The 20,552-nt window shown below is 40.8% G+C and overlaps 1 protein-coding gene across 6 annotated transcripts in view; it reads right to left on the bottom strand.

Annotated features, from left to right (window-relative positions):
- The window catches only part of NUP93 (nucleoporin 93), an 85,089-nt gene that overhangs the window by 4,814 nt on the left and 59,723 nt on the right, over positions 1-20,552 (bottom strand). For all 6 annotated transcript variants that reach the window (XM_074839209.1, XM_074839208.1, XM_074839210.1 and 3 more), the window contains 16 exons: positions 18,368-18,442; positions 16,127-16,216; positions 14,651-14,790; positions 12,374-12,506; positions 11,262-11,419; positions 9,485-9,650; positions 8,564-8,657; positions 7,292-7,483; positions 7,029-7,155; positions 6,844-6,916; positions 6,472-6,516; positions 4,729-4,845; positions 3,965-4,083; positions 1,870-1,987; positions 1,408-1,491; positions 514-642 (listed from right to left, as the gene is read on the bottom strand). In XM_074839209.1, the coding sequence (XP_074695310.1) occupies positions 514-642; positions 1,408-1,491; positions 1,870-1,987; positions 3,965-4,083; positions 4,729-4,845; positions 6,472-6,516; positions 6,844-6,916; positions 7,029-7,155; positions 7,292-7,483; positions 8,564-8,657; positions 9,485-9,650; positions 11,262-11,419; positions 12,374-12,506; positions 14,651-14,790; positions 16,127-16,216; positions 18,368-18,442 (1,860 nt within the window). The remainder of the gene's footprint in view (positions 1-513; positions 643-1,407; positions 1,492-1,869; positions 1,988-3,964; positions 4,084-4,728; positions 4,846-6,471; positions 6,517-6,843; positions 6,917-7,028; positions 7,156-7,291; positions 7,484-8,563; positions 8,658-9,484; positions 9,651-11,261; positions 11,420-12,373; positions 12,507-14,650; positions 14,791-16,126; positions 16,217-18,367; positions 18,443-20,552) is intronic.

Genomic DNA, 20,552 nt, shown 5'->3' with positions numbered 1-20,552 from the left:
CTTTGAAAATGTCAGCCCACATCACCACAGAAGCAAGCCAAGGAGAGGACTCAAGTGAAGGCCTTTCCATCAGAAATCGGTTTTGCACAAACAGGACACTAACTCAAATGAAAGGAGTGGAAATCAGGTTCTTGAAAAACAACAGCTCAGTTGTCAAGGCAGCAACACCAGCCATCCTAGAGACACTGCACTGTCTACACCTGTTAACTATTTAAGATCCCACCAAGAAGCAAACTGAATACTTGTTTTCTCTTGCTAGGAGGTATAGTGTAGTATATCTTAAGTACCTGAATGCCATTTAGAGCAATATCCTTTCCTTACACAAAGCTGAAGTTAGGAGAGACTAGTCTCAAGACTAAGCAACTGAGTAAGCTGAGTAGTCTAAGACTAATTAACTGAGCAAGTAAAAAGCAAAGACCATTAGAGATTCAGTTATTTGAAGCCTAATCCCTTGAAATCATGGGGAAAAGGAAGTAAGGAAAACTTGTCAGACAGCGAGGATTATAATCTTACCGAATCTCTGTCTTCCATCACCCGCTGGGGTCTGGCAGGAGTGGCTGGGCTTGTGCCTTTCATCCTCTTATACTGGGTGAATAAAATATTCATGGTTGCGAGCAGGACCTCAGATAAATTGTGCCTGATCTACACAAAGAAGGGGAAAAAAAAGGACATATTGCAATGAAGAGCAGGTTGACAGAATCACTACCCTTACTATACAACATCAGAAAACCAAGCAGAGATAACTGTGGTTGATATTTACTCATATAACAGTCATATATTTAATGGTTATCCCTGCTGTGACTGCACCACTTGGCAAAAAAAGTTACCCAGAGTTCTGAGACAGACATGCATAATGGCTGTACCTTCGTGTTTGACAGCGCCAGTCCAGATAAAACCCAAAGCACCCAAATACACACACAAACACCGTCTAAAAGAGAAGTGTCACCCTCCAGTTAAAACAGTTCAAGAGCAATAATAGCCTTCCATTATGCTTCACGTGCTTCATCTGCTAATACCCAAATACAGGAGTTCCTCTAATTTGGAGGGAAGGAAACACAAGACCCTACAAGTGCTCGGTGACCATTAAGAACATGAAGAACTAAGCAGCACAGTTGAAAGCTTTCAATATTCCAAATTCTTGAATCAAACTCATTAAGTTCAGAGGGATTCAGATCTGCAGATGCCTTCTGCAAAATAGAGACAGGATTTCTGGGTAGGAAATTCTAGTGCTCCAAAAAGCAGCACTAAGGAGAAAAAGTTGCAAGCCAAGAGTCTACTTGTACAAATGCAAAATAATCCCATCCTATTTCCCCGTTAAAGAATAAGAATGATGAGATGACAAGGTTTTAAGATCCTTTTAACAAAGCAAAAGGCTTTCAGAAGATAAAACCAGGAGACATTACTTACTTCGTCACTGAAATTCCGGAAGGCAGCAACTCTCTCCTCTACGCAATCCTGGCTGAGAGGTACAAGCTTTAGGCGTTCGATAATCTTCAAAAAGAAAAGCAGGAATCAGGGTAGATAATCAATGTTCTATGTACCATATACTAATAAAGTATGTTTTTGAAGTGTTAACAAAACGCTCCCGATTCCATTCAAGAGAAATAATTTCATTGTTAGTTATTGGTTTATCTCCTCACTTTGCTGAGTAGCAGGAATATTTTGTTCAGTGTCTACAAAATAGCTCCAGAAAGATCTTCCTGATTATCAAGCAACAGGGAAGAAACACATTGTCAAACTCCTATAGCACTGCAGCACCTTCTAACTCATTAAATATAATTTTTTGTTTTAAGTGCTGTTATTTGAGACATTCTGGGCTTTCAAGGGCATTAGGAAAGCTGCACTTCAAACAGAACTCTTGAAACTTACATCAAAGGCCCTGTCAATGTGACCAGCGTGGTATTCATCAAAAAACGTGATTAAGTCTAGCAGAAGGTAGAACGTGGAGTCAACGGATTTCTTTGCACTTATCCCCTGAGCTTTGTACCTGAAAGAAATTGTTTTACAATTTTATTGTACAAAATGGCAACCATTTATAAATGTGCTCTTGCAATTCTTGGGAGCGGAGACATCAAGCACAAGGACAGAAGGCATCCAACAAAGGACAGGCTTTAATTTTCCTTAGCCAGGAGGCAGAATTTTCACAGGTTGTGGCTTTTTAAAAATACTTTTATTCACTTCTCGTTTTCCATCAAATCCAGCATTTGTTTCCTTTTAAATGTTTACACTTCCCATATTCATGGGGAAAACAGTGACAGGAACCAGAGACCTGCAAGGCAAGCGCTGTACAAGCACATTTAACATGCTGTTTTACAGCAGACAATTCTCCAGCACAACTGCCTGCTCCAGGCAAGAAGTTAAGACTTAAAAATGGATTAGATGCTTCTGCATGCCCTCTCTAGCTACACTTGCTAGGAGATGAATTGGAGGGCTGCTCTCACTCCTAACAGCACAAGGTCAGAAAGGAGCTTGTTCCTCAGGATGACAGTAAGAGTGGTCAAGTGCATGGTACACACTGCACTGCTGCAGAGGAGGAAGCCAGAGAGCCTCTTGGCCTTTTCTGTTGGGTGTCTCCCCTGTTTCAAAAACATCACAAGAACTCACAAGAGGAAAGCTGCATTGCTACAGCACCGTCTGTGGTACAGTATGTAAAGAAAAGCCCTGTATGACATTTAATTGGCAAGAAGACGAGCTAATCAGAACCGTTCTGGCTTTGCAATCATGAAGGTTTGCAGCTGTGAAGTGGCATTATTGAATGGTAATATTTAGTGCTCTCATACAGATCAAAGCAAGTAGCAAAACAAAGCCCTTTACAGCCTTTGCTGAAGCTTAAGCTCAAGACACAGGTTTAATTCTCCTTAATGTCTGCTACCAAATAAGTTGCTCACTAAGTCAATACGGCACCAATTTTCACTCAGTCTGCAGCCTGACTAAATGAAGGAAAGGCTGACTGAAGGAGTGACTGGCAAATGCCACTTGTCAAAACAAAGCAAAGGCCTCCGACTGAAATCAATGCATTGCTGTATCTGTCTTCCCAATTTTGAAGTGCCAGCAAGTGTGCTTTGTTTATTTTTACTCTCTCCCCACCAGAATGGTTGAGGAAAAGCAGTAAGACATTTCTCACAGGTACCCACATATTTTACTCTGGTAAAACATAGGGATTGTCCACGGCAGTCACTGTGACAAGATGCACCAAAAGAAGACGATTTAAAAAATCCCAAAGCTATTTTGCAATTACAACCTTTCAGAACCAGGTTATTCCTAACTTCTACCTGCTAAGGAATCTTGAGCACTGTCTCTCAAACACACATCCTAATTAGCACACCACTGCAGGTGACATTCCTTTTGTTCAATTCCATTTCTCTTTCTTCTCCAAAAGCCACTCAGTGCTTTCCTAGAGTAACAAGCTGTGGAAATGGGTCCACTGGTTTCACTAGCCACATTCACACCTCAGCTTAATCGTTCCCTTTTAGCTTTCCTTAAAGCAACAGTGAAACAAAGTTTTCAGACAGCTACTGAACTTGCCACTCTGCTGTTACAACTCAGAATTACGGGTTTTGTAGCGCTCTCAATACTGTTTCAAACAAGTGAATTGTGTGCAATGATTCTGCAATTGTTATGATATTTTGCTTTAAAAAAATCATCTAAAGCACACAATTCATTATATTTATTGCTCCTTAATAGCCGCAGTCTCCAGCTGACAATCCTGCAATTCCCTTTTCCTGATTCACCTACAGATAAAGCTTCTTGCCAAATTTACCTGACCTGTCCCTGAAGATTATGTTTCTGGTTTCAGTACCGCCAGCCATCACGAGCAGGACAGGGTCAATTCTGACCTCTTCTCTGTCTTCCTGAATGCCAGAGTCCAGCCAGCAGAAACAATGCCAGGAACTAATACCCACTGAACTGACAGCCTCAGGTCAGGGTCCAGGGGAATCATCCAGTCCTGCCCCCTCAATCTTACCTCTCAGCAATGGAATGGGCCATATTCTTCAACCGCTCTTTGTTCGACTGGGGAGTGCCGATCTGAGGAACAACAGGACTGAGGAGCTTGTTCATCAGTTCTAAAACTTTGTCAGGGTTCTGTTGGTATTAAAGTTACACACAAATCAAAGGAGCATGATGGGACTTAAGTGTTTTAATCTCATTGAAAAAGCAGAAAGGTCTCATGCAGTGGTGGCTAGTGCAAGCTCAGAGATGCCTCCCTCCCACAAAGAGTCAAGATCACGTTAGCTATGAGCAACATAATGCTGCTGACCCACAGGAAAAAGTATTTTGCCCTAATTTTCATCTAAAACAGTGGCTATGGTTGTATCCACTTTTATTTCAAATATATATCAAAAGGAAACAAGAGTACTCACTATAAAGCCCAACTATTTCAGACATCAATTCAACATCTATGAAACTGGAAAAGCACAGCCCAAGTAAACAACTTCATTAGCCAGAATAAAATCACGCATGGGGCAATCTCTTCAGAGGACCACATTGATCAAGAACCAGGATGTCTTAAAATCAGAATGGGTTGCAGCACAATCCATCCGGGTTTGCTCACTGAAACCCCTCTCCATGCAGCCAATGCCTCTGCTTTAACAGCAGCAGAAATAATCTGCTCTGATAAGGACAATTCAATCTCTGAGGTGAAATTTAACCTTCTAATCACAGGGAGAAAGTTTGGAAAAAAGTGGTGAACCAGGTACATATTTAAGGTAGCACACTGAAGATATTTACCTTTGCCAGGTCATAGAGTTTTGCAGCTTCTTCAAACAATCCTTTATTTTCTGCTGCAGAAGCCACTTTGTTAATAATGGGTTTTGTGTCATTTGTAAACTTGTCTATCACTCCAGGCTAAAGAGGCGAGACAAAAACGAAACGAGAGAAGAGAAATCAGAATGCTTAAAAACTCCTGAATATTCTGTCAAGGCAATGAATATTTTACATGTTAAATTATGATTAGAATGGCCTGTACATTTCCATGGGAACACGCAAAAGGGACACGTTAAAAATAGAAAGAGCTCTTGTGAGAGAGACTTTCTCCAAAACGGAGTCAGCACTGAGACATCTGCGGTTTCTAATTCATTCAAAATGACCCAGATAACAGATCAAATTCTAAATTATTTTAATTGCTGATGACACATTACAGAGGAGAAGAAAACACAAAAGACTTCAGTATATAACGTGCCAGGGTCTCCAGAGATGCTGTTTGTGTATATTGGCATGACGGGTTGCAAGTGAAATCTTACATGGATAAATGAAAGAGTGACAAGAATTTTAAAAGAAACAATAAACACAGGTAGAACAAAAGAGAGGAAAAGAGTCAAGGACTTTACTGTAGTTGAGGATGTAACATAAGACTATATGTTCTAGAAGAATTTATTTTAAAGCTAAGATTGCTGGTTTCATACCAAAGAAACACAATAATACAGTTACATTTAGAAGGAATTGAATAAAGTTAAGAAAACAGGATTCACCACTAATGGTATAATCTAAAAACTATCCATTTTACAAAGAACTGTAAGATGAAAAAAATATCTGTAAAGATTACCAAGTTACACAAGTCCTCTTGTGTGTGTCTCACTGCTTTTAAACTGACAGAAAAAAGACATCTAAAAGAAAATCCTGCTAGAAATAACATTTTTTTTCTTTTTTTCCTTTTGTCAGTAGCAATGATTGCAACATGAGCCCTAATCTTAAAATTACAATTTAAATGATTCTGGAGTCTGCTAAGCTTCTAAAGCACAGAAAGCTTCTAAAGTTGCTGCAGCGAACAGAAAAACTTCATTGACTGTCTAGAATTTTAATAATTTGCACACATTCTCCTCTTTTCAGGTGAAACCTTAAGGTTTCCTTTATCTTCTGATCGTGTAAGCTTACATTTTACTTTTAGATTACTGCCTTTACAGCAGAAGTAAGATCCAACACAACTAAAAATAGCTGATCTTTGATCCAGCACTTACCCTCATCTACATGGAGAGGACAGATCAGTTGTGGCTATGCCTGTGGTCTGTTAGCCCTTGCTCCCTGATTACAAGCATTTTTAATGGGCTGCAATACATTTCTCTGCTGAGGTGAATGAGGATACTGTCATGTAGGTAGTTTTCACACACACACACCCCCCCCCCAATTAACAGAACAATCTCACACCCACTTACAAGCAAGCCATTTTTACTAATGCGTACTGAACTCCATTTCCTACTGTAAAGACAAAATTCTGACCTCACTGAAGTTACCTGATGCCATTTGTTCCTTTAGTTACATCAGCTGCCTCCAGGGACAGCTTGCCTGTGCTTCGTGACCTGCCCCTTCTGTTAGGTCATAGATTATTCTGTAAAAGGATCTCATGCTTGGAGAACTTGTATGTATTCAAACACAGTAATAATTTGTCTAGGTATCAAGATAGCCTCGTGACTACCTTGGAAATCACACATAGTTTGTACTTTTTATGTAAAATATAAACATAAGTTGTCAACTCACCTTCCTGCTACCATCGTTTTCCAGCTTTCCAAGAATCATATCAAACTACATCCACACAGATGTAAAGTAAGAAAAAAGGAAACAAAAATAGAGAGATGAATTGCACTTATTTCACAACATATTTATTAAGTACAAAGATGCAGTCATGGATGAATGAAAACCAGTGATTATGTCAAATTTATTTGTATATAAACAACAGGCAAAAGAACATGATTAAATATCTTAAAAATATGGTCACTGTGAGATCTCCCATCACCTAGGTCTGCATCAGGCAGAAAGTAAACAACTGTTTAAGACTGTCCTGCCTAAAAGATTTCAATGAAGAAATGAATTTCAGTTTAAGTGAGGAAGGCAAAACATGGCCAAACATACCTCTCTGCTTTCAATAACTAGTTCACTAATGCAACACAAGAACATATTCTCTCCTTGGCTGTCCTTGTCATTCCTACAAAAGAAAGGGAAGGAGGAAGGTACTCCTGTTTCTGAGGATTTTCCAGATAAGAATAATTAAGCAGTAATAACTAGGAGAAAATCTAGAGACATGTATTAGCTCCTACCTGAGAAAGTAAAAATACTGCAGAGCTTCCCTTGGATCTGTTGATTCAAACTTACGTGTGTAAAGCATCAAAAGCCGCACAAAATTTAGACGCCTGATGCTAGGAGGGTCACCAGCTTCATGGCTTACTGCAATGTCAGAAACAACACCATCAGAGAATCTAATGCCAGGAAACATTGCTCTGATCTTCATCTCCAATTAGTCAGGGCCATGACCCAGAGCTCTAACGCAATTAAAACAGTTAACTAAATACGTAGGACTCACATAGCTGTGCACTCTGCCCAGAAGATTTCAGGAGCAATTTTAACTCAAACAGAACCAATGCAACATGAACAGCATGACAACGCAAGCGCTCTGTCCGGAAGAGGAAAGCAATTGCAGCTTCAAACTGTGCTGTCAAGAACAATACTTGGAAGTAGAGGAAAGGCTGCTGGTTCACTGCAAAATGTGATTCACCTGAAAAAAAAACAACCAACACAACAACAACACACAGAGTGTAAGTGAAAATGATTTTGCAATCAGAGATCACTGACAGTGGATGCTTCCTGTCACAGTGCATCCCTATTGTTTATTCAGTGCCAACAGAAATAAACACACTAGACAAAACTGAATACCTAATCACACATCAGTGGCTTATCTATAACTGTTTCACTGCGAATCTATCACAAAAGACCACAGATAAAGACATATTCAGGAAGAGAAAAAGCAAGTTGCTCAAAAAAATTCCTTTGTTCTTTTCGGACAACAAACCATCAACTCTGATAGACTGCAATAGATTCTCTCAAGGCCACAACTTTTTGTCTTCATTTATACTACACCAAGTGGTACAAATAATGTTAAAAACCTGGATTTTCCTGCTCAGTGACACCAATGGTAACTTACTGTATTTCTTTTCCATACATTTTTATCTGGGGGTGAGCGATGCTACAAACTAGAAGTGTGTGGAAATTCAATTCCGTGTTTTGGATAGTCCAACTGACCGGATTTTGATTGATTGGAAGATGATTATGGGAAAAGGTACTCTCTTGGGCTTTGGATGTTCCTAAAACTTCCTGAAGTGGAAGGAACTATGATTTGGGTCCCCAGAAAATTACTTGAAACAACAATTTAAGGGAAAGAACGAACAATGGATGTGCACAGAGAAAAGCCTTGGAAATACATGCCTACGTTATGTAATGATTGCTTTTTTGTTCTGTATTCCAAAAGCTGGAAGCTTTGCTAGAAGACCTTAGCATATTTACGGTGAGAGAAAGCAATCCATCATCTAGTATGGATAAAGTACAAATAACAGCAGTGTTGTTCACAGATAAATATTCACTCTCCAGATTGCTGGGAACACACAGGACTCATTCATCATGTCTTACTGAAGTCTGCCATTAGGGAGGCAGGCTGTCCATGAACACCCCAAAGACTCCTGTCACTAATGGAGAGCTATAGGGTTTTATGTGGAGTCTGGGGCTTGTCTAATAACAATTGCAAAGTGCCCTAAACAGAGAAGCAGTGCTCCGAGTAACACATCTCTTTGTGGTTTCTTACCATAGTCTTCTAGCAGCTGCTTCTGGAACTGCGATAATGTTAGTCGGTCTTGTGGAGAACTTGCACCATCGTCATCAAAACACACTTGGTTCAGCTAAAAAACACATCCGAAAAAAGAAGCACAGGTATTTCAACCTCACCTTGCACAAGGGATGCACTCAGAAGATATTCGTTCCATTTGAAGCCTCTCCTAAGATTTGACCAACTGACTAGAAACTACTTCTAGCCACAAGGTCCATCCATTGCTGGGAAGCAGAGATCTCTAACATAACAAGAGCAGAAATCCATGCAGATATAACCCAGGGGTCCTTTTCTATCTGTCCATGCCATCAAACTTCAATGCCAGGACTCTGAATACTCACTAAGCAATAATTAAAACCAGTGGTTTTTTTACCCAGCCTTAACAAATACATTGTTCTATTCCCTCTTTCTGGTAAAGGAGAGAAATGGGTACTGACCAGTATCTATCATGCCCCTACAAAACCTGTAAGGACTCTGGACTATAGAGACATTGACAGCATCTTCATCTGCCAGTTGACATCAACATTTCAGCCATAATCCATCCAGAAAGGAAAAGTCACAGGATCCTCACTGTAGCAAGCTAACACTACTTGTAAAAACAGCTGACAAAGATCAGTGTCAAATGAAGAACATGACACTTCCAAAGACAAGTGTCCCTGGATTAACACCTGATAGTACAGAGGGTAACAGAGCAGCCCTGGGGTTCCCAGCCCCTCACTATCTGCAGGGTCAGGTCACAGGTATTAGTTACACTGGTGCAGTGTAATATGTAGTGTAATACTAGGCCTGGAAATAGCAGAGGAGTACAGAAGTGCAATACCATTTAGACCTGTCCTAAAAAAAAAAAAAAAAAAAAAGAAAAACCTACAAACAACACCACAATCCCGCCACCACACTCACTTTTATCCAAAGGTAATCTTCTGTTTTATCAGCAACTTCACTCTGGTTATCTGTAATGTCACAACGGCCAATAATACAATAAACAGCCCTTTTGTACGGGTCAGTATTATTTCTCAGAGCTCGTCTGTAATGAAGACGCAGTTTATTTTCTGTGGCAGGAGATAGTCTAAGGGAAAAAAAAGATTGAAGGAAAAGACATGAAACCCATCTTTCCCCGTATGAGGAAACCTGGGTACAAATCAATGTAAAAATTGACAGCAAAGGCATAATGACAGTAAGCACTGGCCAGTATTTCTTGTGTTTTCTATTTACACCTGTAGGTAAAAATTTTGCAAGGGAAAAAAAATAATATCAGATGACAGTCTTTAGGGGTGCATTAATATTGAGGTAGATGAGCTATTTTTGTCTCTGCTATTTCATCACTTCAGAAAAAAAGAGCTCACAGTCTCTGGAACTCTTTGGGTTAGTAGCTAACGTGTGAGCAGGTCGTTGTACCATGAAGTCTTTTAGGAGAGACACTTTCATCTGTGTCATTAAATACTGTCATAATGTTCTTTGTCATTCTATTTCTTGTACCCTCTTGTAGAGAATTTTACAGAATTGAATCAATAAAGTGTTCTCCTAGACTAAGACACTGTCAAACCTGTAGGCAGAGTACTTTTTCATAGCTGCAATAAAAAACAAATCAATTATACTGTATCTCATTAAAGTGTTTGTAATGATAGTACCTTCACTAAGGTTTCTGGAACAATCTTACCAAAATGAGCACTCCTAGATATTCTCTACAAACCAGGTTAATTTAGAGATGAATAACATAGAATACACTACTCGGTAAATGGCATTTTCTTTCCCCCCCCCTCGGTTTGTCCTTAAGACATGCAAACTGATGTGTTCCTGCTCACACTTTCAGACCTGAAGAGAGCCAATACATTCAACTTATTGCAGGATGAGGGCTTCCCACACGTGAATGAAATTGTGACAGGCTGAGGTGGGATGTTATGTCCTGGCAGTTACCTGGGCCCTCCAGTTTCCCCTGGTACCTTAGCACAGTGCCACTCCCCTGAAGGGAGCACAGCTGTAACGCAATGGCTGAGCATATGCTTGTTTGAAATTCCTTGCAAATGGAAAGATAAACAAGATAACCTAAGACACCACAGCAGAGTTCAGAGCACACCTTAAGATGCACTAACTCAACTCCTTGCAAGCACACAAGCAGTAGTTTGGCCAGCGGCCTCTGTCAAGCGATGGATAGCAAAAACTGTAAGAGGAGAATAAGCACAAGAAAGATGTGAGAGCGAATGCCTCTGAAGGCCTCTAACAAACACTACTTGCTTTTATTGTGTAGCATGCTTAGGAAAACAGGTGTAGTCAAAAGCTTTCCCTAAAGAAAATTCCACTAAAATAAGCAAAGGGGGAAATAAAGAGACAGGATTCGTGGCAGCAGGCTTAATCTGACCTATTGTATGCAGTATCCTACCATCACACAGGACAGATCCTATAGTAAAAAAGCAAAGCTACACCACTGTATTATTTTTGAAATGTAAATCTTTGCATATTTTCAAACAACTCTTTCTCTATGGAGATTTCTAGACTTCAAAGTCACAAATTAAAACATGCAAACTTCTTACATGTAATTTAGGTAGGTAATATAAACACCAGGCAGCCATCACCAACAGAAGAGACCTGAGCTTCCTACCTTCCTACCAAGCCACTCATTATTTCACTACTCCACAGCAATTCCCACCCCTCCAAAAGATCTTCCCTAGTTCCCAATTACCTTTTATCTTTACTGTGCATGTACTCCTGGAACCAGGTTTTAAACTCCCCCAGCTGGTGCTGTGCCCGTTTCACCACATGCATGGCTGCAGTCAAATCTCCACAGCGCATGCAATAGTAAATCAGTGCCCAGACAGGATGGCCTTCCACCTCACCGTCCTGAAAATAAAGAAATAATTAATTTTTTTTTAAAAAGGAGCATATTTCTTTATCTTTTGCCTCATTCGTTATTTCTGTCCTTATATCCACGCACTGATTTTGGTAAAAAATTCTGTTTGTGTTACAGAAGGCAGAGATCATGTGGCTTACGTCCTGTGAAAGCTGCACACATCCTAGCAGCAAACGATGGGACTCTTCTGCTGCCCAGATTTCAGTTCTGAGGGAGGTTACGACAATCCCAGAACTAGCATATAGATAACCTCCCCACCCAGGAGGTGGTTTAGATTAGACCACTGAGGTATTAACAACATTTGTATTGAAACAGAAAGATACCAAACTAAACATGGATCTCAGCAGGTAAGAAAAGGACAGCTAGGCTCAGTTATGTGGTCTCCAGTGCTATAATTTATTATTATTTAACCTTAGTTTTTCAACCCAGCCTGCCTGTTTATCTGGTAATTCTGTAGGTGCACAGCTATGCACTTTCTATCATGTGCAGGTGATCAGGATTTTATTCAGATTCTTAAATAAGAGGCTCAGGCTACAATTCAGATTTATTCATTACATATGTAGTCATCAACAAATGGTATCACCACCTTACAATAAGTGCAAAAAAAGAGAAAAAGCAAGACAGGGAGATTACATCATATTTTAATACTTGCTTGCTGATGTCTGAAAAGATCACCAGAAGAGACTGTAATTTCTAGAATTTAGAACTCAAACTACCGAGCATCACCATGCTTCAGGACTAGCTCTGAACACAAAAGTGATTTTTGTCTACTATCTTCCATTTTCCTAATGAAAAATTCTGGAGAAGGAATAAGAGTTTGCTGCCCTAAAAGCAGTTTAAACAATTAAAAAAACCACTGGAGGTTGCACTAGTTTCCTGGTGGGGCTGGAGCAAACAGATTTGTATTATTATTTTAGCTCAGTCGCTGAAAGTGATGGACATACCTGGAGACCAGGGACAGGCGCAGGGAGTTTGATGTTCAAGAAGCTGCGGACTAGTTGGTAGGTCCCTGGGACTCCACCCAGCTGAGCCTGGTGCAAGTTTCCAAAGACTGTCACAAAGGTGTAATTTTTGTAACTGAAAAACAACACAAGCAAAACAAACATGAACAGACTGAAATATACTTGCATATACAAAATATACTTTGCAGATACAAAAATATCCATAGCCTTTCACATCCAACTGAATTAGCAATTTCAAGCAAATTACCTTGATGTTCAAACACTATCATTACAACAAGATGAGGCAAAAACTTCTGTCGATTTAGGAAGATCCTTGTATTCAGCAGTCTCTAGAGAAACCATGTTTGGAGCTTGTGGTGTACTGCTCCAGGTTCAACTCTATTATGAGGTTTCTCTCATTAGGTTCTCTTAGTACTAAGCTAAACTCAATTACATAACTGGCAAAAAGCCTTTCCACCCTAATGCTTTAACTCTCAATCCTGTCACAAACAGCTAAACACCACAGATACGTTTGTCTTTCCTCCCTGTCCTATGGACAAACACAAACTTTAGGGCCATGGACTTACCAGGAGAAAAGCACAGAGATAAAGGGAATTTAGAGAAAAACCACTGGTAAGGGCAGCTTTGAGAACACCTTCTAAAAATAACCCATCAAAGCCTTTAATCAAGGCAGGTCAATTTGACAAATATTGATATTTAGAAGTAGGAGTTTTGAAAGTCTGTACGCTGAAGGAATACCTATACAAGCAGCAGCAATAAATTACACAAATTTCTTTTTTCTCTGCAGCACACGACAGACTTGCACACCACCAGACCATAGAACTGAAAGGCTATGCTAAACATAGGCAAGTACCAGCCTATCTTGGTAACCAACTCTATGGCCGAGTTAAGCACATGCTCCTCAGGGCTTAAGATCACAGCTGCTCCAAAGCAACTAATGCAAGAACAGCTGTGAGCTGCACTACATCTCCTCCTCGTACATGCGAGGGGCTGGTGAGGCATGGAAACACACCACCCAATTCCTGCTAGGAAAGAAAAGCTACAAAGCAAGGCACGGTTTACTTGTTGGTTTAAAAAAAAAAAGAAATCAAGCCTGAAGAGCTCGATTTCCACAACTGGGAAGGTTGGTGGGGGAATTATATGTAACTAATTCCTAATTTCAATTAGCAGTTAATGGCACTGTGAAAATTTAGCAAGTTGGATATTTGGCAGATCAGTTTAAGAGTCACTGGCTCATCACACAGTGCTGAGACCGAAGAAATGGAAACAGAAGATCCTTCCAATGCGTCAGTTCATCTGTGCAGAGGCAGGCACGCCGCCACCACCCCTTGGTGACAAGTGCTGATGAGGTGCAGCAACCAACCATCAGGGGCCAGGAAGAGGTTGTGCCAGGAGGCGAAAACATCTCTTCCCAGTGTGCTGTATCAGAGCACAGCACTTTCTGTGCTCAGATGGCAGATCTGCATCCGTAACAAATGCCCACGCACTACACTGCGGTTATTGTTTGCTTTGTGCTGCTGAACTTGCCCGCTGGCGTTACATTGGCGGCTGCTAGATAAGAGACACCGCAATATCCACACGTGTGGTGAATAGGTAATAGGGCCATCCAGGGGGTTCAGCCTTGGGGTGCTCCATAGCCTGCAATCCTCCAAGCATTTTCTTGGTCAAGGAGCTTAGGCCCCTGTGACACTTGCTGATACAGACTGTAAACCACTTCTCAGAGCCTGAAAAGCATAGCTTGATGTCTCAGCTTCAGCCTCTTCAAATTTTACAAAAACCTTTCAGTGTAGAAATGGCATGATCAGAACGCAACTCGTTGCACCAGATTTGTTCCCAGTGCTGTCCTCACTTCCTCCCAGCACTAGCTCCTGACAGTGATCAGCAATCAAGAAAGGGAGTAGAGAAAAGGGGAAATTTTTTTTGCTGAGGGGAAATAGATCTCCTTCCACAAGTGAAAAACCTTCACATAAATATTCTATATCTGTCATAGTGATAAGGGCAACACAGAAGAAAGAATAAAAGGTCTTTGCATCTTCTAAACAACCTCCCCATGGATTCAAGGCCTTTTTAAGGCCTTTTTAACTAAACCAGTTTTATACTCAAGTGGCTGCTCTAAGCTCTGCAGAACAGAAAAGACAGGCAACAGACACTTCTGTAAGCAGCCAGACATAGCTTAGTTGTTTGTGTGCATGACAAAGTCATTCTGGCTTATTATTAAGGAACTCTATTACAGTGTGCTACCCAGAGCATTCACCTTACCTCTGTTCTAGGTAGAGCAGAGCTTTCCTCACGAACTCCATACGCACCTCCATGTTGGTTCGGACTTTCAAGGCATCGCTAGCAGGAACCAGGGTAACGTCGGTCATTTGTTTCACCATGGCCCACATCTCAGAGATGTTCTACAGACAAGACATTCCACGCAACAGCGATTAGTACAGAGATGAACAAGCAAAACTGTTTTGAGCTATATGTTGTTTTGATGCTTCAGAAAAAGCATAAAAACATGAGAGTAATGTCTCTTTAGATTTGTAATGGAGATACTGGATGCAGTCATGAAGGTAAGCCACTTCTGTCCTGTAGAATTCAAATTGCCCAGGCTCCTCTGCATAATTCTTGTGCAAGAAGATAGCTATAAATATTGCACCTGCAGTTGTCACCCAGGATCGACAATGATTTCCGAAACTAGGCTGGGTACTTGGCGCTCACACTCCTTCCCCATTTCCAGCTTGTACATCCCACTCAATAAATATCAGCTTTCCATATAAGCAATTGCTCTGGCTGCCATTGCAAATCTGTGCAATCAGCTCTGATGAGAAATATTTAAAGGACACTGACCACCTGGACAAAGACTCAGGTCTGAAAAAAAAAACGTTCAAAGCCACGCAGGTCTGCTCATTCATAAGGACAAGATCGTATCTCCAGGACTACAGTATCCCTGCTGAAACAGCCAGATACTGAGAAGTAATAGCACTGTTCGCTCCAGCAAGGGCAGGTGTTTGATCTCAGTGCTTCAAAGCAGCTAGAACATTCAGACTCACTGTGTTGTCCCTAGCAAAATGAACGGAGTTGTTCAAAGCAAAGATGCACACCTGTAATTCAGATCCAACTGAAGCATTTGCCCCCCAGTTTCTGAAGAGCTTTTTGCTCTCCCCATTTCCATAGTTTTTTTCACGGCTTGACTCTCCTGCAGTATTCTCCTCCAAGCATTTCTCAAAGGTGGCCAGGTTTATACATTTGCTTTTTTGGGGTGGATCAAGGCAATGCAATTAAAGTAGTGGGAAAGAAGAAAAGCAGGCATATCACTGGTTTAAAGTCAATCCCTGGGGCTTTATGCTTTGCTATGGGAGCCCACTTCAACTCTAACAGGTTCTGATTGAAACCCCTTCACCTACAGCTAAACAGATTCAGAGGGTATTGGGAGACCACATTCTGAAAACCAAACACAACAGAACCTATTTAAAATGAAAAGCAATTTTTTTTCCCTGACAGCTCATCACTCATGATGGGACACCACAGTGAAACCAGGTTCTTCTCTTCCTCACTGTTAAGAAATTTTCACCATGATTAAGTTTATCACAGGTGGACCCTGCTCCAGTATTGGCTCTGCATTTTCTGTGGAGCCATGCTTTTTTTTTTTTTGGCAATATCAGTATTTTTCCACCAATGTCAGCAGGCCGTTAATCACAGCTGAAAACAGAGTTAATACATTTCCTTATGTTAACTCACTGGCAGTACCTTATCATCCAGTTCTGCAACAGCAGCACAAAGGTCCACCAGGTTAGGAAGCAGATGTTCATTCACTTTCTTCTCATTATAAATATAAATCTGAAACATTGAAAGTAAGCAAGTTTAGCACAATACATATTCCTCCCCTTCCCCCTCGCCAGGCACAGTAGCAAGATCTGAACCAGGCTTCAAGAACAGCGTCCCCAGCAAGTCCCTTCTGCTTCCCTCCCACATTAGCCGCTTCTAATCCCACGCAAGAGGGGTGGGCATCAGCACCAGCAGCACTTCCACAACACACCAAAGCCCCAGGCCTGCCTGAAGGTGGGCAGCAATCCAGCTGTTCAGGGGTTTCGCATGGCAAAGCACTTCACTGAGTGCCCTGTTGGACTAACTGCAGTTAATTGTTGGAGGATAAAGATTCAGAAGAGACCTGACAACTAGATGGCTGTGATATTCCCCTGCATGGCAGCCTCCTACCTGCTGACATAAAAGAAACAAGAATTTTTGCTGGTTTGTGGCAGTGTTCAGGGAAATCTGACACAGGGAAATGAGCACAGAAACCTGGCCCTTCAAAACCTGCCCTTAAACATACACGCACAAACCCATTTTGATTTAAATCTTGGTCTTAATTTAGCTTCTTCTACTATTGTTTATTCTACTCTCAGCCCAAAGACTTCCCAGCTATGTCTAAAATTCATCTCTTTCAAGGCTAGAAAGGCAGTGCCATTGTACTTTAAGTCCCTTTTGCATGCACTACAACATGCCCATCGTGCAAACAAGATGCGGAGCTCAGGATTGCAACCAGGACCTAACATCAGTGAAATCACATATGTGGACTTCACCGTGTTTCTATGAAACAGTTTCAACTATCCATGAAGAACGATTAGTCATTTCAGTGTAATTAAAACACATTTCATGGCTGATGATCAACTGAAACAGCACGGGCTGACTGATCTCCAGGACTCCTAACTACTCACTGAAACCACAGGAGCCCCATATCGAGTGCCAAAACGCAGGTATTTTTGCACTCAAGCAGGGTGACAGCTCAGCCAGGCCAGCTTCTCCAGAGGGCTTGCCGGGAGCACATGGTGACTGCATCAAGCATTTTTGGCAGCAGAAGCCTGGCCACGAGTGCCCCGTTTCCACGGCACATCCCGAGCAGCCCGCACGCAGCCTCTAAAGCTGATGAGAGCCCACCTGCCCAGCCATGAGGAAGACACAGTGACTCTGCAGCTACTCCTAGAACTAGTACTGATAGAGAGCTTGGGCTTCCCATATTCACAAAAACATCAGGGAATAATGTTGATAGCCTCAAAGTATGGACATAACTATGCTACAAGGAAGACTCTTAATGCAGGTATATTAGTCGATACGAAAAATTACCGTACTATTAACAACAACTAAATCAAATGTACACCTTATCAGCACAACCACGCACCTTATTTTGCGATTCATTTCTTCAGCTACCATAACTGAACGCAGACATAGAAAAACAGATGTACAAGCTGCTATCTGGCTCAGCAAACACTGAGCCAATGCACACAATAACAGTAATTGTGTGCAAATTAGACAACGCTTTGTCTACGTTGTTTCACATATTCCATTTTGAAAAATCAAGTCCTTCTCTTTCATTTTGTTTCCAACAGTGCTGGTAAACAGATCATCTCAAATAACAAAAGTAACAAATTGGTTATGTAAAGGTTTATCAGTTTTCATCGAAAATTTTCAGAGGGAGTCTAATGCTACCAGACATATTAATTCATAGCTGATGCACTAAAGCTTCTCATAAGCAATGCCATTAAAATGGGATATAATTTGACAAACATCAGGATTAAGACTTCAGCACGGTTTTTCCTACAGGCACACGTCAGAACAGCAATCTTTCACATGTGAGAATAAAGGGAATATAAAGTCTTCATTTGCATACAATTACGTATTGACAGAAGTTCTAAAAAACCTTTTTTTGAAAGGTTAAAAGTTTCAGTTTACTATATGAGCAGAAATTATTTCTACAGACATATATGGTGTTCAGGACCTCCTTTTGACAAAAAAAAAATCCTGTAGCAGGTGAGTACACTTCTAAAAAGTCAGGCTAAATTTCTGTATTTTCCAATTGCATTTTAGCTGCAGGCAGATACTTTTATGTTTTACCTACCATATCTTCTTACACAGTATGTTCACAGATCTTTATTTTCCCCACCTCTCTCTATAGAAAACAATGTTTAACCACGTTTTTTCATTTCCACTCACCTGACGAGCATATGCCATCTCCACGCTGTCCAAAGAGCTGCGACCTGGAGGACCCAACTCACCAACATAGCTAGGCTGTTTAATGAGAAGCGTATAAGAAAGCATGAGGTATAAAATTACTGTAAGGCATTTTACCAGTATATCTACTCCTAAAGAACAACAGCAAAACCATGGTCCTGACAGAACTAAGAACAGGGTTTTGAACTATCTAGAGTAAAATGCAGAGTCTCACTGCAATACTCCATTATCTTCCCAATTTAGCTTAGATTTTCTGAAGTGACTGAAATCCTCCTTATTCAGTGCACAAACCAACCATTAGCTCTCCAAAATTAGGACTTCAGTGTCTCTCGATAGCATCTTATAATTTTAATTCTTTCCTTTTGTTTCTTGAAAGGTTGCTTCTTGTCCCATTAGTGTCTTGCTGCAAAGCATCTAGTCTAAACCTCCACCACAGCAAGGACACAGAACTCAATGCAGCTCAAACAGATCCAGTCTAGCAAATCTAACACTACAGTTTTGTCCCGAGTACCATGACACAGACACAAAATGAGACTGCAGCATTCAATTATGTGCTGAAAAGTGCCCCACTGCTGGTCTGTTGCAGAAGGAAGAAAGATGCTGGCAATATCCTGACCTGAAAAAAAAAAAAAAAACCACATCTTTCTACCCACAGAGACTATGCCAGGATTGAGATATTTTCAGTGTAGAGCACGGAGGAACAGCTGATGGAGTCATGGCATGGAAAATTTGTACTCTTTTATAAAACTCAAAATATCACATGCCATAGTATAATGCTGCATAAAGCTATTCTTGTAAGCGTTCATGACAAATCACAGGTATGTTTCAGTACAGCCACCACTGAACATGGATGTTCACCACTCTGGAGAAAAGAATACTCCCAGTTAAGTATGCAATACTGTCCAATGTTTCCTGCTCCCTAAAAAAGCAATTCTTCATTTCAGCATCAGCACTGCAAGTCTTGGGTTTGAAAAATAAAGTGCAATCATTTTAAAGACAGATCCCTTTGAGGCAAGCAGTCTTTTAATATCAGCTGCTTCATAAGCAGTGCTACAGCCACGATGGTCTGAAGATAAAAGCAAGACAAGCTCAGTATAGAAGCGTAATATTTATTATGAAGCCAACTGACATAGTTGGGGCAAGCAAAGAGAAACAGACAAGCTTTCAGAAAAGCAAGCATGTTTTCAGGTCTGAAACTGAAGCAACAGCCTTTGAACTTCAGACTTTGAACCCAAAAACTCATTTGACTCTCCCAGGTGTAGCTGGTCTGATAACAAGATGTCACCTCTCTGCACAAACCTTGCTCAGCTTACTTCAGGTGTCTAGCTTAGGTAGAGTTATGAGGATCTAAGATGGTTGTTTACTTTCACCAGGAGGGGGGATGCAAAGCACATAAGCTAAATACTGAAAGCAGCTGAGCAAACACTGAGAAGGGGCATTGCTGCTCCTTGGTTTGGTACCATATAACTCAAGTCCATCAATATTCCTCTAAACTGGAATCGGTAAGTTTTTCTGAGATAAAGCAGGTACATCCACAGAGTTTTAAAATTAAGCTTTTTACCATCAAAGGTGGTTATGGCTAGCTGCACGTCCTCATTAGTTGTTACACTGCACCTTAGCAATAGTGTCAAATACCTTTACTTTTTGTTACATCAGTTACCCAAAATGTCAGTACTTTATTGTGTAGATAGGATCACCTTCAAGTACTGCTTAAGGACATGCTCTGGTTTTTCCTGGAAGAGTTCAGTTAAATGTGACCAACTTGCTGCCTGTACAAACAACATAAAGCCCAAATGCAATGGAAAAGTAATTGTTTTCACTTTCAGTTTAATCAGCTTTAGAGTTCAGCTTTGCTGATGCCTGTCAGGCCGCAGCACAGCAGGACCAATGTTCTTGCCATGACCTGGCTTGGATGGATTTCAGGAAGAGATCCAAGAAATGGGTAGCTTTTCTCCAGGTGGTGTCATCATTCAATTTCTTGTTTCAAATGAGGACGAAATGCTGACAGGGTCTTCCAAAGAATCTCACTTTTTTTTGGAACTTTCTCTCTCACAGAATCATTTATCCCAACTTCGAAATGAAATAACACAAATGTGAACTCCCAGACATGTTACTGATCCATCTATACACGGAATAGTCTCTCAGTCATTCCCAAATGCTTATAATT

Source organism: Strix aluco, chromosome 14, assembly GCF_031877795.1.
Source record: "Strix aluco isolate bStrAlu1 chromosome 14, bStrAlu1.hap1, whole genome shotgun sequence".
In the NCBI taxonomy this organism is placed as follows: Eukaryota; Metazoa; Chordata; class Aves; order Strigiformes; family Strigidae; genus Strix; species Strix aluco.
Note: the sequence above shows the minus strand (reverse complement) of the source record. Positions and strands in the feature narration are given on the sequence as shown.